General features: G+C 45.3%; 1 protein-coding gene across 1 annotated transcript in view; it reads right to left on the bottom strand.

The window, feature by feature from the left end:
- Window positions 1–18,074, bottom strand: part of RAB3A (RAB3A, member RAS oncogene family) — a 114,948-nt gene that overhangs the window by 36,492 nt on the left and 60,382 nt on the right. The window contains exon 3 of the mRNA XM_082260817.1: window positions 4,356–4,474. Coding sequence (XP_082116943.1) covers window positions 4,356–4,474 — 119 coding nt within the window. The remainder of the gene's footprint in view (window positions 1–4,355; window positions 4,475–18,074) is intronic.

Raw genomic sequence — 18,074 nt, 5'->3', positions numbered from 1 at the left:
GCAGTGGTTGACAAATTGAAAGACTACCTGTACGGAGCTGAATTCATTGTCAAGACAGATAATAATCCCCTCACCTATCTGTTGACTACGGCCAAGCTGGATGCAACAGGACATCGATGGTTGGCTGCCCTCTCTAGCTTCAATTTTAGCCTGAAGTATCGGCCAGGAATCGGAAATAGGGATGCAGATGCCCTATCCAGAAGGTTGCATGTTCCACAGGAACCTGCGGAAGAATGGACTTATTTGGCTCCAGAAGGGGTGCGTGCCCTATATCAGGGAACTGAATTTCGATCCCGAGGAGGGTCAAGAGCAGAAGAGATTGGGGTTTCGGCTATCGGAGTACCCAAATGCTACTGCCAGGTGACCCAAGTTGAAGGGGAGGGTTTGCCCCGGCTGTCCAAAAGGGACTTGCGGAAGGAGCAGTTGGAAGACCCTTTGGGAAAACTTCTCTTGGAAGCTCTGGAGATCCAGAGCCCTGAGTTGCTTCTAACTGACTCCCCTCAGGGGGCCCGTCTGTTGCATAGAGAGTGGACCCGGTTACAGACCAGAGAAGGAGTGGCCTACCGGAGAGGTCCATCTGAAGATCTGGAGGAGAAGTGGCAACTGTTCTTACCAGCTAAATACAGAGAGGGAGTTCTGGCCGCTCTTCATGATAATCATGGCCATCTGGGGCCCGAAAGAACCTTTCAGCTTGTCAGGGACAGGTTCTACTGGCCTTGTATGAGGGCCGAAGTTGAAGGATACTGTCATTCTTGTGTCCGGTGTATACAGAGGAAGACTCTGCCACGTCAAGCAGCCCCAATGGGCCATCTACAAAGTCAGGGACCCATGGAGCTGGTGTGCATTGATTTCCTTTGCTTAGAGCCTGATCTGAGTGGCCAGGGGAATGTCCTTGTGGTAACAGACCATTTTACCAGATATGCTCAAGCATTCCCAACAAGGGATCAGAAGGCCTCAACGGTAGCCAAAGTTCTTGTAGAGAAGTTCTTTGTACATTATGGGTTACCACAACGCCTCCATTCTGATCAGGGAAGGGACTTTGAAAGCAGACTGATCAAGAGACTGTTAGATATGTTAGGCATTCAAAAGACTAGAACCACTCCCTACCATCCACAGGGGGATGCCCAGCCTGAACGATTTAACAGGACTCTTTTGGATATGTTGGGGACTTTGAGCTCAGAGAAGAAACAGCATTGGGGCAAGCACGTAGCTGCCATTGTGCATGCCTACAACAGCACTGTCAGTGATGCTACTGGATATTCCCCTTATCGGCTGATGTTTGGAAGGGAGGCTCGGTTGCCAGTGGATTTGGCCTTTGGCATTTCGCCTGATCATACCTCTTTAGCATCGCATAGAGGATATGTGGACCGACTGCGGAAGAGTCTGAAAGCGGCCTATGACAAGGCTCAGGCCACATCTGATCAACGTGGACTGCGGAATAAAAAAAATTTCGACCTAAAAGTTCGGATCCATGACCTGCAACCAGGGGACAGGGTTTTGTTGAGAAACTTGGGTGTCCCGGGAAAACACAAGTTGGCAGACCGCTGGAAGTCCCAACCTTATGTTATCTGCAAGCAACTGCCAAACCTTCCTGTGTACCAAATTCGGCCTGAAGGAAGTGTGGGTCCATTGAAGGCTTGGCATCGGAACCATTTGCTGCCTCTCTCTGAAGCGGTTCGTATGCCCCCTGTGGAAGACTTGTCAGAGGCCCCTTCGACTTCTCGCCGGTCCAGACCAGTTACCAGATCTCAGACGACGCTCCCAGATGAGGGAGAGGGAAGTTCTCCATCTGAAGATTTGGAAGATGAAGAGGAGGTACCCGACTGGTTGTGGTCATCTCAGTTGCCAGAACCCACACCTGCCTCCCTGTCTTCATCTGACTTGGCTGATAGAGGAGCCCTTCGGGCAGAAGCCCCTGAATTCATACCCTTTCATATGCTTCCAGAAGAAGCAGCTGAGGATGAAGATCCTGAGGAGGAGGTTGCACCCTTCTCTGAAGAAGAACTGACCTCTCTTGAACCATCAGGTTCCTCTGTGTTGGAACATGAGGAGGGGGACATTGAAGAATCCTCAGAAGTGCCTGATCCTAGCACCTCTGAGAGCATGCCTCCACGGGAACAGAGGGAAAGGAGAGTCATTCACCCACCTAAGAGACTGACCTATGATCAATTGGGTGAATGTTCGGAAGAAGCTGTTTTTACCTCCAAAAGATCTCCTGACCAGCCTAGTTCCTCCACTGTAGATTTGGTGGGGGACAACCCTAGCTCACCCCCAGGCACAACTGTACAAGCCACCCAAGTTTTGGGGGGTCTGTGAGAGATCATGAGAACAAAGTATTGAAGTAGAAAACGTTTGCATTTAAGTTTGTACATAAGGATATTGGGTTTGGCCATTATAATAAGCACAGTTTTTGATGTTCACAATTTGGTTTACTTTGTGAGTTAATGTTTGCGCACATTTTGTTGCTCTGACCTCACTATATGTTTTTTTCTCTTTCTCACCTTTTGATGTTTTTTTTTCAACACAAACTTTAAGATGTAAGTGTTTAAGAAATTGCAAAGGCACATGTGCTTTTTAAAGGAGCACTATATAAAAGCACTAGAAATCAGCACTATATTAACACTGTAGAAATCACTTATTTGTTTATTAATTGCACTTTATCGTTTTACTGTTGCACTGCTATTAGAATACAAAATTGGATGTATTCAGATTGACTTATTTCAGCAAAATGTTAATGTTTTTGTTGTATAATGCCAACCTATGCACTAGGGTACATACTGTTGACCTCTTTGGGGACCAAAGTTTCTCAAGTGGGGGGAGTGTGTAGCGGGGTTAAACATGCCTAAAGACACTGTTTGATATGTGGGAAGGAACTAGGCTCCCTCTAGTGGTAGCTGCATGGAATTTCCCGGGCTGTGACTTCCTTTTCACAAGATGAAGAAACTACATCTCCCAGGCTGCTTTGCAAGATCCAGGAACTAGGCTCCCTCTAGTGGTAGCTGCATGGAATTTCCCGGGCTGTGACTTCCTTTTCACAAGATGAAGAAACCACATCTCCCAGGCTGCTTTGCAAGATCCAGGAACTAGGCTCCCTCTAGTGGTAGCTGCATGGAATTTCCCGGGCTGTGACTTCCTTTTCACAAGATGAAGAAACTACATCTCCCAGGCTGCTTTGCAAGATCCAGGGTGCACGGCTGCACCGCACGGCACTATGGGGGAGGTTATTTAAAGGAAGAGAGAAGCGTGCGAAGGGGGGGGGCCTTTCTGCGCTGGACTCTGAGGAACCAGCGAGCGAGAGTGAAGGACTGACACTGGATATTGGGCCAGAGCCTTTTAGCCTGGAGGGACGACGTGGAACCGTCCCATCTCAAGCACGAGGCACATTCCTGGAGGTCATACTGCTGTTTGCCGAGACCGGAAGTCATCCGCCAGAAGGACCCCGCGCGGCTGGCATATAGCCAAAGGACTGAGACCGCAGTGGAAGCGCGCGAAGGAGAAACTTCTGTTGGTGAGAGGGCACATGCCCAATAACTGACTTTATCTGCTGAAGAGACAGTTTTATCTACAGATAGCGGTAGCGCAGCAGGAGGTGATAAAACCCCGGGGTTTATCACCATACTCTCTCAGGAGACTCATAGACAAACAATAAGGTCTGTAAAGGAGTCGCCAGAGGCTTATCTCTCTCGCAGAAGTTATTGCTCAGTTACGCAGACACCCTGCGGTGACAACTAACAGCTCGTTGTTTTTTCTTTCTTGATCTTTATTCCTAATCTGGATTACAAATGAGCTCTATTCAATAACCTTGCTAGCGAAGATCAACAAGAAAGAAGAGAACTCTGGGGGAGGGACTCAGATAGGCCCACCTACCTGGTACTGTGTCTAGCCTTAATGCAGGAGGAGTGTGGGGGTATTCTTTTACCTTTTTAAAGCTGTTTTAAATAACCTTTTATGGACTTGTATTGTATTGTATTGTATCTCCCCTATTCAATTTGATACATAGTAAACTAAGTTTGGTTAATTACAATCTTGTGCGTTGTTCCATTGTGTCACCCAGAAGGACTACTATTCAAGAAGGTAACAAGGTATTGTTGCATAGTGAAGTATTGTATTCCAACCTGTGTATCTATTTGATAGTCCAGTCCTATTCTGGGTCAGTTGTGCCTGAGGAGGGATCGAGCCAATTTGATTGGGTTGTTAGGCAGGGTGTAGACCCAATAATATAATCAGCAGCTCCTGCGGGGGTGGTGCTACATACACATTATAGAAAGAAAATACATGTAGAAATCAAGAGAATGAAAATGAGTGCATAGAATGACAAACTAAAGCAACCCATTCCAGCATATTTCAGTACTCACCAGTCCTGTACAGCATTAAATGATTCTTCATTGGTAATATCATACATCAAAATAAAGCCCATGGCACCCCGATAGTAGGCTGTGGTAATTGTTCTGTATCTTTCCTGGCCTGCAGTGTCCTGAAAAATAAACATGATGCATGTATGGGTAATGTAGAACATACGGATAGTGATTTGCAACAAAAAATATTCTACAATTTAATCGAATCTTATGTTCATTCCACAGAAGACGCAGTGAAAGGAAATATAACAAAGGTGGCGCAGACAGAATCTGGAGCAGCTGTGCATGGCAACCAATCAGCTTCTAGCTTTCACTTTCAATATGAAACTCAACAAGCTGAAGATAGAGGCCGATTGGTTGCCATGCACAGCTGCTTCAGTTTTGATGAATTCTCAGTTTTGATGAATTCTCCCGAACGCATTTGTGGAGCAAACAGTTGACATGCTGTTATCTCTGGTAACTCCACCTTATCATGGATATTAGCTTCTTCTATATAAGCAGACAAAAGTTTCCTGTTTTGAATCCCAGAAAAAATAGGTGCAAGAAGAATAGACACAGTAGGCCATTGTCTGACTTGGCCAACTCCTGTACTTTGTTTTCTATTTGAACTGCATTTTTACCCCATGGTGGTCAGCAGGAATACTAAAAAAACAGTTCGGAGTGTTTTTTATTTTTTTAAATTTGCCATGCCATTTAAAAATTTTAAATGAAAAGGATATTTAATATTGGGGTTGAAGAACTCTCTGCCGGTTTGTTTAGTATGTAGTCTCAACTCCATATATTTACAGGGAAAGAGTACAACCATTAGGAGAGCGGTGAGTTGGTCCAAAAAGGAACCAAAAAAGTCTACCTATAAAATACTAAGAGCTACAACATTAACTTCTTATAACACAAGGTATTTACAAGTCCTCCCTTCCGGCACAAAATCCAAAAATTAACTAGCCCCGTCTCTGCCTACGTAATTGGGCAGTCATGCAATATCATTCTTTTTTGCCCCTTTTAGCCATCAGTGCATCTAGAACCACTGCTGTATACCACAGATGTAGCCAAAATTTTACAAAGTTAGTACTTCCAACTTGACACATCATGCGGTAATTAAACCTTAGTACAGGGGTGTCAAACTCAATTTCATTGCGGGCTGCATCAGCATTATGGTTGCCCTCAAAGGGCCGGTTGTATCTTAAAGACTAGATGTCAAGAGCACCTTACCCCCCCTTACATTGGATATCAAGAGCCCCCACCATTAGAAGCCAAGAGTCCCGACCCTCCCTTACATCACAGTGAACCCCCTTACATTGTGCTGCTGCTGGGAAGGAGCTGGGGCAGATCTGGGAAGCAGAAAGTACAGGGTCTGGAGGAAGACCAGAGGAGGGCTGGAGTATGCTGAGACTAAGAGAGGCAGAGACAGGGGTGCTGTGGCTGCACAGAAAGGCACAGGATCTGTAGGAGGAGTTCAGTCCTCCTCTCTGCTACTGACTGCTGAGACAGGAGGGCAGAGATGAGCCTCTCCATGGCTGCATTAGGGGGGTACTGCAGCTGCAGGAGCGGTGCAAGGGCCACATGAAATGGAATTGAGGGTCAGATTCGGCCCACGGACCTTGTGTTGACACATGTGCCTTAGTAAGCGACCTAAATAACTTAATTAAAAACAGATTCTCAGGTTATAAAGGGTTTCTAGGTTGGCGTAAGAGAAGTATAACATTCTGGCTCCGTTCACACAGATGCAAATTTGCATGAACATAGAGTGTGACCGGCTCTCAATAGAGCTGATTCACGTAGCTCTGGGGCGGCCACGGTCTGCATTGAAAAAGGGTCCTGTGCATCTTCTGGTCCGTTTTTATTTGTGAATTTAGGCAAAAATTCGGACCAGATTTGCACCTCAATTGGTGAACAGGGACACACCGGACCCTTGCTGCGAACAGTGACAGAAGCATGTGTGAATGTAGCCTTAGGAGAGGACTACCTGAATTAGTGGTCAATCCTGCAGAAAAAGGTCCAGCAGCAGTCTCTGACCGTTTTGAGACATAAGGGAGGCATTTACGGGTAAATATTATGCATAAAATAAATTTTAATGCACAAATTAACTCAGGCCTCGACAAACCCCGGGCGCCAGGTCGCATTTGCGACTAGAATTAGCGACCTGGCGCCTGGGGTGCCCTGCAGGAGGTGCCCTGTCCCTTTTGCGCCCCCACCTTCTTTCCCGAGTGCACGGACTTCCGCGCCGTCCATAAATTGAGGCCCCGGCTTTTCGGCCTTCTTCTGTGAGATGAGAGGCTAGGGGAACTGGCGCCCTCTTGTGGTGGCTGGGAGTAATGCCTTCCCTCTCATCTGCGCTTTGGAAGGAGATGGGAAGTTTTTGCAGGCTTCATCCCCTGTCCAGTTACCTTTGCTTAAAGGTAAGTGGACAGGGAGTGTGGTTATTATTATTAATTTATTTTTTAAATTAAAAAAAAAAAAAAAAAAACATCTTTTTCTTTTTTTTTTTCAATTCTTATTATTAAAAAAAATTATATTATATATATTAGGGCTGCAACTAATGATTAATTTGTCTGTCGACTAATCTATCGATTATTTTTACGATTAGTCGACTAATCTAACGATTATTTTTATTTTATTTTTTTTGCTTAATTGAGTGTTTTTTTGATTAGCTAATTAATCCTGTAATTAATACAGACCCCTCAGTAAGCCCCCTCCCAGTACAGACCCCACAGTAAGCCCTCCCACCTAGTACAGACCACTTAGTAAGCCCCCCTCCCAGTGCAGACCCCTCAGTAAGCCCTTCCACCTAGTACAGACCACTTAGTAAGCCCCCCCTCCCAGTGCAGACCCCTCAGTAAGCCCTCCCACCTAGTACAGTATGTACTAGGTGGGAGGGCTTACTGAGGGGTCTGTACTGGGAGGGGGGCTTACTAAGTGGTATATGTACTAGGTGGGAGGGCTTACTGAGGGGTCTGTACTGGAAGGGGGGCTTACTAAGTGGTCTGTACTGTACAGACCACTTAGTAAGCCCCCCTCCCAGTACACTAGTACAGACCACTCAGTAAGCCCTCCAACCTAGTACAAACCCCTTAGTAAGCCCCCCCTCCCAGTGCAGACCCCTCAGTAAGCCCTCCCACCTAGTACAGACCACTTACTAAGCCCCCCTCCCAGTACAGACCCCTCAGTAAGCCCTCCCACCTAGTACACACCCCTTAGTAAGCCCCCCCTCCCAGTGCAGACCCCTCCGTACGCCCTCCCACCTAGTACAGACTGTACTAGGTGGGAGGGCGTACTGAGGGGTCTGCACTGGGAGGGGGGCTTACTAAGGGGTCTGTACTAGGTGGAAGGGCTTACTGAGGGGTCTGCACTGGGAGGGGGGCTTACTAAGGGGTCTGTACTAGGTGGAAGGGCTTACTGAGGGGTCTGCACTGGGAGGGGGGCTTACTAAGTGGTCTGTACTGTACAGACCACTTAGTATGCCCCCTCCCAGTACAGACCCCCCAGTAAGCCCTCCCACCTAGTACAGGCCATTACAAGCCGCCACAGTACAGTACAAGCTGGTGTAGTGCCGCACATGTGACATCTCTTAAGTAGCTGGGTGATCGGGGAGGATGGCGTTGCGGCAGAAGCTGTGGCGGAGTACAGGGGTGCTGGAGACGGTCAGCGCTCACCTCTTGTCTCCGGCATCGGTGTGGACGGTCTTGTCTCCGGCATCGGTGTGGACGGAGCCCGGTGGGGGAATTTCAAGCGGCGCGGCGGCCGGCCAGGGGGCGTGTGACGTCACGCGTAGACGCGTCGACGCTTTTCACGCACGTCGACGATTTTTTGTAGTCGACTACGTTGACGCGTCGTGACAGTCCTAATTATATATATATATATATATATATATATATATATATATATATATATATATATATCTTTTTTTTTTTTTCCCTCATCGCCGTGCCATACCTGCCAACTGTCCTGTTTTTCCTGGCACAATCCCGGCAAATAGGAGCCTGTCCCAGGTATTTTACAGTGTCCCTGTTAATCAGGGAGAATGTAAATCACAAAAAAAAAAAATATTTTTTTTTTTTCATTTTGTGCCACACAGTGTCGCTCTCACCCCAGCTAGGAGTTGTAGTTCTGGCAGCAGGTTGTCTCTCTCTCTGTGCCCGCTCACTCTTCCCGCCTGTCGCAAATTTAACGTGTCACCGAATTAGGAGTTAATATTACATCCAATGTTATGGATTTTGCACACCTGAACTTGTATCCCCTGTTAAATACTACCAAACAGAGAATGAAGGCATGGGACAACCTCCCGCCTTCTCCTATTGGGCGAATTAATTTAATCAAAATGAAAATCCTCCCGGTTTTCCTGTATATTCTGAGACACTCCCTGATGTGGATTCCTAAAAAAATTCTTCAAAACTATTTTTTTCCTTGCTCTTCTCCTTCCTGTGGAAATCCACTCCTCCCCGGTTTAGCAAGAAAACATTATGTAGGCCCTGGACCCAGGGGGGATAGCGTTTCCTGATTTGTATTCATACTTTTTAGCGACACTTCTTACGCATGCCCACAACTGGGCTATTTCAGATGACACTTATTCCTCAGTCATCCTTGAAGCTGCTTACCTGCGCTCCTACAAATCTTTGTGCCTTCTCCCCTACCGGGGACAGCAGATACCGCTCCCAATAATACTCTCAATGCGGGCCATGCTCAGGACCTGGCGGTTGAAAGTGCTTAAGCTCATTGCTGACACTCACTTTTGGTCTCCCTACAATCCTATGTGGTTCAATCCAACCCTCAATGAATTTCAGTCTATTCCAGATCAGACTGTCTGGGCGTCCCGGGGCATCAAAAGGCTTGGCCAAGTATGTCCTGATGGGAAGCGGTTATCCTTTGATGATTTTAAAGCACAATTTAACCTCCTTAATTCTTTAGGTACGTGCAGCTCCGCATGCCTATTCTACCCAATTTGGCACATCCCCAGTTGACCTGTACAGCTCAGAAATTAAAAAATGTATTCCGGATGACATGTTAGCTAAACCGATTTCATAATTTTTCAAAGCTCTCCTACCATCGGTTCATGTTGGTATGGAGACTTTACGGGCTAGATGGTAGGCGGATGTTCCAGATATCGACAATAAAGCCTGGAAAGACTTATGAGAATTTTGCTTCTCTCAATTGGCAGCCAGTAGAGACAAATTGGTTACATTCAAGTTGGTACACAGAATATATCTGACAACTAAGATGTAAAATAACATTTTTCCAGGTCTTTGGAGGAACATTATGATTTTAAACATATATTCTGGACATGTACAGAAATACATTTTTTTTGGGCTGAAGTTACACAGTTCATTGCTAACCGAATTATGGTGGGGGTTCTTCTCACCATCGAAGTTTGCTTACTTGGTCTGGTGACCCCTCTAGCTCCTCGTAGGGCACTTAGAACCGTCCTTAGTTTACCTTTTTACGCCCGCAAAGCCATTCTATTGAACTGGAAACCAGGGAGGCCCCCACTATAGTTTTTTGGCAGTCCTTAGTGAATGCTGTATTGCCATTATATAAAGCCACATACCTCTCCCATGGATGTCCTAATAAATTCTCCAAGTCTGGGATATCTGGACTGAATCCCCCTCAACGGCTTCTGCCTAAGATATTAAGTCCCCTTGGATGCAAGTATTTGTTGACTTCTGCTCTGTAGAGGTACTGTGACTTAACTATGCGTCCAGTAGCTCTAAGGTACATATCATCGTAACCGAACCGATAGAAGATTAAAGACGAATAGTATGAATGGTACCATAAATTATTCTCCTTCATAATCCTGTATTTAGCACTGAGCAGCTGTTTTGTTAGATTAGGTTATGTAATCTTATGGGATTTTTTTTTTGTATTATTGTTGTTTTGTTTGCTTTGAGCCGGGTATGCCCATAAGGCTCTGCTGTGTATTTTCTTTGCAAAACTAATAAAAAGAAAGAATTAAAAAGGAAAAAAAGGAAGCCAGTCACCAGATTTGCTTTGTATGTGTTAGTAGCTGCAGCACAGGGGAGCCAAATAATGGGAAACTCCGCTGTCGGGAGGGAAGCAGAGCTACATGGGAGATGAGCAGCAATGAGAAGATCGGAGGTATGTGAAGGTGAGCTATGTGGAGCTGGGCCATGGGGAAAACTCAGCTGCTTGAAGGGAGTGAGGCTATGAGTAGGTGAGCTGCTGGGAGAGGAGATGGGGTATGGAAAGGTAAGCTGCTTTGGAGGGACCTGCTGTTGATTAACTTCACTACAAACTGCCACCCAAGTTTGGAGTCTTTGGGTCATGCTGTGGTTCTACCAAAGTTTACTTGCAAAACCTACAAGCATTGGGCGATGTAAACAGATGTCACCAGAGTACCACAGGTGGAACATTGGCATGCTCAGGGCTGCAACTACAGTCAACCTAAAGGCCATACAGTGTTTCATTGTGCAGCAAGCTAAGAGGTTCCCCACCGTTGCAATCCCATACATTTTTGGTGCAGTTTAGCTTTAAATGTTATTTATTCTCTAGATTTCCTTTCAACATCCCACACATTTCTAACAGCATTCCCACACTGTTTACTATTAGGCCATGACTAATGTGTGAAAATTATTATATCTTATTTAAGGAAGGTATCAAAACAGCTGATTTACAAAATTTGGTATTGAAGCAACAAACAAGGAACATGCAAGATTTAGTTTGCCGACGTTACAACTGTTACAAAAAAGGTATCAGCAACAGAGGGTGAGAGATTAGTTAAAGTGGTTGTAAACCTCAAACATGAAAAAGGAACAAAGCACTTTCTGCTATAGTGTGTACTTACCTAAATCCAAAGCACCGAGTGATATTTCGCTCTACTATCTGCATGAGTCACTTCTGATTTTTCCTGACACAGCAGCCTAGAGCATACCTCCCAACTTTTTGAGATGGGAAGGACACCTATTAGCAAAAGTATGTACGCATAGGACACTCCGCCTACCATGCCCCCTTAAAGGGGAATCATACAAAAGAAAATTGATTAGTTAAACCCACAAGTGTTTTTTTTTTTACCACTACTATTCCTTTATACTGGCTTTTGAAATTTACAAATGCAGCAATTTAGAAATTGGATGAAAGGTTTAGCACCGGGAAACACTTTTTGAAAGATATAAAGTGCATTTTATATACAACTATATAGATAAGACCAAAATGAGGGACAAATGAGGAGAAAAGGACAGAGGTACTTTGTTCTAAATCAGGGACAGTCCCTCAATCAGGAACAGTTGGGAGCTATGGCCTAGAGTAGAGAGAGATGGCCCAACATCCAGCAGGTGACTCATAGATTTAGCTTAGTGTATATTATAGGAGCCTATAAGCCTGTGTAGAGGAGGGTGTGTCCCTTTTCTCCAAACAGCTGTCAGATATAGGAAACTGTGCTCTACGCTATGCAATATGTGTGCAATCAGATCCCTGCCCCCTGCTGCTAGACCTAAGAAAAAATATTTTGACCTGTGTGTTTTTTTAATGATATATAGAACAGATTGCAGTAGATAAACCGGTACAACTTCAATAGGAGGATTTGTTTAATCTGTGTATTACCTGAAGCTAGTACATTAGTACCTGAGGGTATCTAGTTTTGACAGGTACCGCTCTCATTTCTGCTCAGACCGTAGACCATCCAAGCAGAAGTTTTCCTCTGACTCCTCCGACGTTGGAGTGCAACTTTGTATAGGTGCAACTTGGATACGACTTTGGCTTTGACCAGTGATAATAGACAACTGTTGCACACAAGTTGCATTGTATAACATTCAGGTACAATTTTCATGCAACTTCTGGAGGGTTAACATTGAACTCTATGGCCCTCAAGCTGCATGAAAGTCAGATCAAAGTAGTGCATAAACTACTTTGAAGTTGCTGCAACTTTAGGTTGTACATATATGAATGGGTATCATCGGAAAACATGGGGAACGACTTGTCATGTAACTTTGATGTCCAAAGTTGCATGACTAGTTGCACACTTTTTGTAGCTGTTGACTTTTAAAAAACACTAAAAACGACTGGAACTCAACTTTAACAAGATTCCAATTTTTTTCAAGGAAACTGCCTCCCAATTAATTTCATGGGACATACAGTGGGTACGGAAAGTATTCAGACCCCCTTATATTTTTCACTCTTTGTTATATTGCAGCCATTTGCTAAAATCATTTAGGTTCATTCTTCTTCCTCATGAATGTACACATAGCACCCCATACTGACAGAAAAACACAGAATTGTTGACATTGTTGCAGATTTATTAAAAAAGAAAAACTGAAATATCACATGGTCCTAAGTATTCAGACCCTTTGCTGTGACACTCATATATTTAACTCCGGTGCTTTCCATTTCTTCTGATCATCCTTGAGATGGTTCTACACCTTCATTTGAGTCCAGCTGTGTTTGATTATACTGATTGGACTTGATTAGGAAAGCCACACACCTGTCTATATAAGACCTTCCAGATCACAATGCATGTCAGAGCAAATGAGAATCATGAGGTCAAAGGAACTGCCTGAAGAGCTCAGAGACAGAATTGTGGCAAGGCACAGATCTGGCCAAGGTTACAAAAAGATTTCTGCTGCACTTAAGGTTCCTAAGAGCACAGTGGCCTCCATAATCCTCAATTGGAAGACGTTTGGGACGACCAGAACCCTTCCTAGAGCTGGCCGTCCGGCCAAACTGAGCTATCGGGGGAGAAGAGCCTTGGTGAGAGAGGTAAAGAAGAACCCAAAGATAACTGTGGCTGAGCTCTAGAGATGCAGTCAGGAGATGGGAGAAAGTTGTAGAAAGTCAACCATCACTGCAGCCCTCCACCAGTCGGGGCTTTATGGCAGAGTGGCCCGACGGAAGCCTCTCCTCAGTGTAAGACACATGAAAGCCCGCATGGAGTTTGCTAAGAAACACCTGAAGGACTCCAAGACAGTGGCGTACCAATAGGGGGGGCGGGGGGGGCGGTCCGCCCCGGGTGCCACACATTAGGGGGGTGTCAGTGTGTCAGGGAAGATCAGGGTGACACCCGGGGCCGGCCGCCAGACTGCTTCCACCGCGGAGGAGGAGGAACTGTTTAAAGCAGAGAGGATGTGAGAGACTCACTGTCACTCCCGAGCCCTGAATACACAGCGATCGGCGCTGCCGCAGTTTACTATGCTGGTTAATGAGAAGGCGATTGGTTGCTAGGACCGCCTATCAACCAATCACCTGCTCATTAACCAGCATAGTAACTTCTGCAGTTCCCGCCGAGGCGCCGATCGCTGTGTATTCAGGGCTCAGGGCTCGGGAGTAACAGTGAGTCTCTCACATCCTCTCTGCTTTAAACAGTTCCTCCTCCTCCGCTCTCCTCCTAAAAAGGTAGGGGGGGGCGGGGGGGCTTTGTATTGTAAAGGGGTTATTTTGAGGGGGGGGGGGCGGGGGGGGCTTTGTATTGTAAAGGGGTTATTTTGAGGGGGGGGCGGGGGGGGCTTTGTATTGTAAAGGGGTTATTTTGAGGGGGGCGGGGGGCTTTGTATTGTAAAGGGGTTATTTTGAGGGGGGGCGGGGGGGCTTTGTATTGTAAAGGGGTTATTTTGAGGCGGGGGGGCTTTGTATTGTAAAGGGGTTATTTTGAGGGGGGGCGGGGGGCTTTGTATTGTAAAGGGGTTATTTTGAGGGGGGGTGACTTTGTATTGTAAAGGGGTTCTTTTTTTGGGGGGGTGGCTTTGTATTGTATAGGGCTTGTATGGGGGGGCTTTGTATTGTATAGGGGTTCTATGGGGGGGGCTTTGTATTGTATAGGGGTTTTATGGGGGGGGGCTTTGTATTGTATAGGGGTTCTATGGGGGGGGGCTTTGTATTGTATAGGGGTTCTATGGGGGGATTTATTGTAGAGGGGTTCTATTGGTGGGGGCTTTGTATTGTAAAGGGGTTATATTGGGGGGCTGTGTAATGTAAAGGGTTGTATGGGGGATGGGGCTGTGTAATGTAAAGGGGTCCAGGGGTAAGGGGGCTGTGTAATGTAAAGGGGTCCAGGGGCTGTGTAATGTAAAGGGGTCCAGGGGTAAGGGGGCAGTGTAATGTAAAGGGGTCCAGGGGTACAGGGGCTGTGTAATGTAAAGGGGTCCAGGGGTAAGGGGGCTGTGTAATGTACAGGGGCTGTGTAATGTAAAGGGGTCCAGAGGTAAGGGGGCTGTGTAATGTAAAGGGGTCCAGGGGTAAGGGGGCTGTGTAATGTAAAGGGGTCCAGGGGTAAGGGGGCTGTGTAATGTAAAGGGGTCCAGGGGTACAGGGGCTGTGTAATGTAAAGGGGTCCAGGGGTACGGGGGCTGTGTAATGTAAAGGGGTCCAGGGGTAAGGGTTCTGTGTAATGTAAAAGGGGGTCTCCATACATTTTACACATGACACGTCAATGTTCGTTGCCTGGGGGGGGGGGGGGTGCCAGATATAGGATCCGCCCCGGGTGCCAAATGCTCTAGGTAGGCCCCTGCTCCAAGATGGTGAGAAATAAGATTCTCTGGTCTGATGAGACCAAAATAGAACTTTTTGGCCTTAATTCTAAACAGTATGTGTGGAGAAAACCAGGCACTGCTCATCACCTGTCCAATACAGTCCCAACAGTGAAGCATGGTGGTGGCAGCATCATGCTGTGGGGGTGTTTTTCAGCTGCAGGGACAGGACGACTGGTTGCAATCGAGGGAAAGATGAATGCGGCCAAGTACAGGGATATCCTGGACAAAAACCTTCTCCAGAGTGCTCTGGACCTCAGACTGGGCTGAAGGTTTACCTTCCAACAAGACAATGACCCTAAGCACACAGCTAAAATAACGAAGGAGTGGCTTCACAACAACTCTGTGACTGTTCTTGAATGGCCCAGCCAGAGCCCTGACTTAAACCCAATTGAGCATCTCTGGAGAGACCTAAAAATGGCTGTCCACCAACGTTTACCATCCAACCTGACAGAACTGGAGAGGATCTGCAAGGAGGAATGGCAGAGGATCCCCAAATCCAGGTGTGAAAGACTTGTTGCATCTTTCCCAAAAAGACTCCTGGCTGTATTAGATCAAAAGGGGGCTTCTACTAAATACTGAGCAAAGGGTCTGAATACTTAGGACCATGTGATATTTCCGTTTTTCTTTTTTAATAATCTGCAACAATGTCAACAATTCTGTGTTTTTCTGTCAGTATGGGGTGCTATGTGTACATTCATGAGGAAGAAGAATGAAGTTAAATGATTTTAGCAAATGGCTGCAATATAACAAAGAGTGAAAAATTTAAGGGGGTCTGAATATTTTAATACTGTAATTATGAACAAATAGTAGGAAAGAACAATATTCATACAGGTTTTCTTCCTAGGCTATGCCAGGTTTCTTCCAACTTCAGGGAATTGTCTGTTTAGCTGATGGTGGCAAACTTTCACTGGGAATTAGTTAGGCCTGGGATAAAGAAGTACAGAGGGGCCATTTTAGGGTCTTTCTGAATAGTGACATGAAATAGAATTTGGATAGGACCACTAAGTATCTATCGTGCAAAGAAACTGCAGCACCCTAATATTGGAATACACAATATGGACAACAACACCTCAAAAAGGACTGTGCTGTCTGTCTCTTTAAATCATTAGTGTCTTAAATTCAACCAAAATAATTCTTCACATTAAACAGAAAAAAATGATAAAACTTACAGTATGTTAAATTCATCAAAGTGCAATTTAATTTAGAATTCCATGTGCAACTCTGTGCAAAGATTAAATTAAGTGCAGCGTGCAAAAATGTTTTTTAAAGTGGAAGTGGCATAACAAGCAATATAAAGTCCCAAAATATATATATATATATATATATATATATATATATATATATATATATAAATAAATAATAGACTCCTCCAGAAATAAGATGGTGACAGATTCTACCAAAATGCCAATAGGAGGTGTCCCACCACCAACATACACGCTCCTTAAGGTCTCATGCACACTGGACGTTTTTGCAGCTGCTGTTTTTGGCATTCGTTTTTTTTCTACAGCCAGTAAACTCTCCAGCATGTTATCCTGTATGTCCATGCCCACATAGGCTGTTATCAGCAGTTTTTGACAGGGGCGTTTTCTGGCTGCAAAAAAACCCCCAGAACTAGTGGGTTTTGAGAGGCGTTTTTCAGCTGTAAAAACGCTCCAACTCTGATAAAAGCTTAAAAACGCGGAAAAATTACAAAACATGGCTATTCAGCGTTCTCTACGTTTTTGAGCCATAAGCTTTTGTGGGAGTATAGTTTTGCTAAAAAAAAGCTAAAAAACACTATAGCTGAAAAAAGCTAAAAAAAAAAAAAATAAAAAAAAAAAACCTCCTTCTACAGCTACAGCTTTTTACTGGCATTCTGATAACATCCAGTGTGCATGAGGTCTTAAAGTGGTTGTAAACCCTAATAAATAAAAAAAAAAAAAAAACCTGCAAGACAAAGGCATAATGGGCTAGTATGCATCGCATACTAGCCCATTATGTGTAACTTACCTTAGAACGAAGCCCCGACACGGACATCGCTGCGGGCGCTGCCATGATCCCTCGCCGTCTCTTCCGGGTTCGGCGGCTCCGGCGCGATGATTGGCCGGAGCCGCGATGACGTCACTCCCGCGCATGCGCGTGGAGTGATTTTTCCGGCAAGCTCCCGGCAAATTAATTGAAGGTCCCCCCGGACCTTCAGAGCGCATGCGCCGCTCGCGCGAGCGGCTGCATGCACTGTAAATATCTCCAAAACCATGCCGGTTTAGGAGATAGTATTTGTACCTACAGGTAAGCATTATTATAGGCTTACCTGTAGGTAAAAGTGTCAAGAAGCGGGATACTACCGCTTTAAAAATGATCAGACCTCTAAGTTGTAGGAGGTCAATCTGCCAATGATGTACTTAAAGACAACAAACAGCAGCCTGGGATCAATCACTTCAAATGGCTCTGATGCTTCTCCAAGAGCTCCAGCAGAAAGAATAAACAGAATCAACAATATCAGAAAACAGAACAGAATATCAAAATTTATATACATTTTTATTAAAAGATGTACTTTTTTTTTTTTTTTTTTTTAATATTCATACTTACCTAAGTGGTCCCCCAACGCCTCTACACTGAACTGAGCTATCAAACACCTCCGATCGCTCAGTTCTCATAGCTCTGTGAGCAAAGAGCTGCTGACTGTTTTAATGCAGAAGACAAAAAGTGTCTTCTGCATTAAAAATCCTGCCTTTCGCCCCATTTGTATTTTCAAGCCTAAAGTTTAACTTTAATAGAATCCTATTAGCAGAAAAAGATGACGAATACAGATAATGTGGATTACTCTAAAAGCAGTGGAAATATACCGGTAACCAAGATTAGAAGACTATGGAAGCTTTGTTGATCTTTCATTACTACCTTTTTGGATCTATGATGTTACATAAAAGCTCTTACCCAGATACTTACAGTATGCTGCTAATAGGATGACAGACAGCCACCAAATTGCTTTTTGGAGTTGAAAGGGGCGGGGGGGGGGGGGATGTTATATTGTTGGGTAGCAGTGTTTAAAGGGGTTATAAAGTCAGAAGGATATTTATTAACCACTTTACGTCCGCTCACAGTAATACTACTGCGGCAGAGTGGCTCGTTATCGCCTGACGACGTAGTATTAACGTCGTCAGACACTCCCCTTCTGGGCGGCGCTTGCGCGCCGCCGGAGGCTCGCTCCCGCTGTTTTCATTCACAGCGGGAGTCAGGCCAGGGGAGGAGCAGCGGCGATCGCCGCTGCTCTGCC

Source organism: Pelophylax lessonae (genome assembly GCF_965119305.1).
Source record: "Pelophylax lessonae genome assembly, chromosome: 1".
Lineage (NCBI taxonomy): Eukaryota > Metazoa > Chordata > Amphibia > Anura > Ranidae > Pelophylax > Pelophylax lessonae.
The sequence above is the reverse complement of the archived record's forward strand: the minus strand, read 5'-3'. Positions and strand labels throughout refer to the sequence as shown.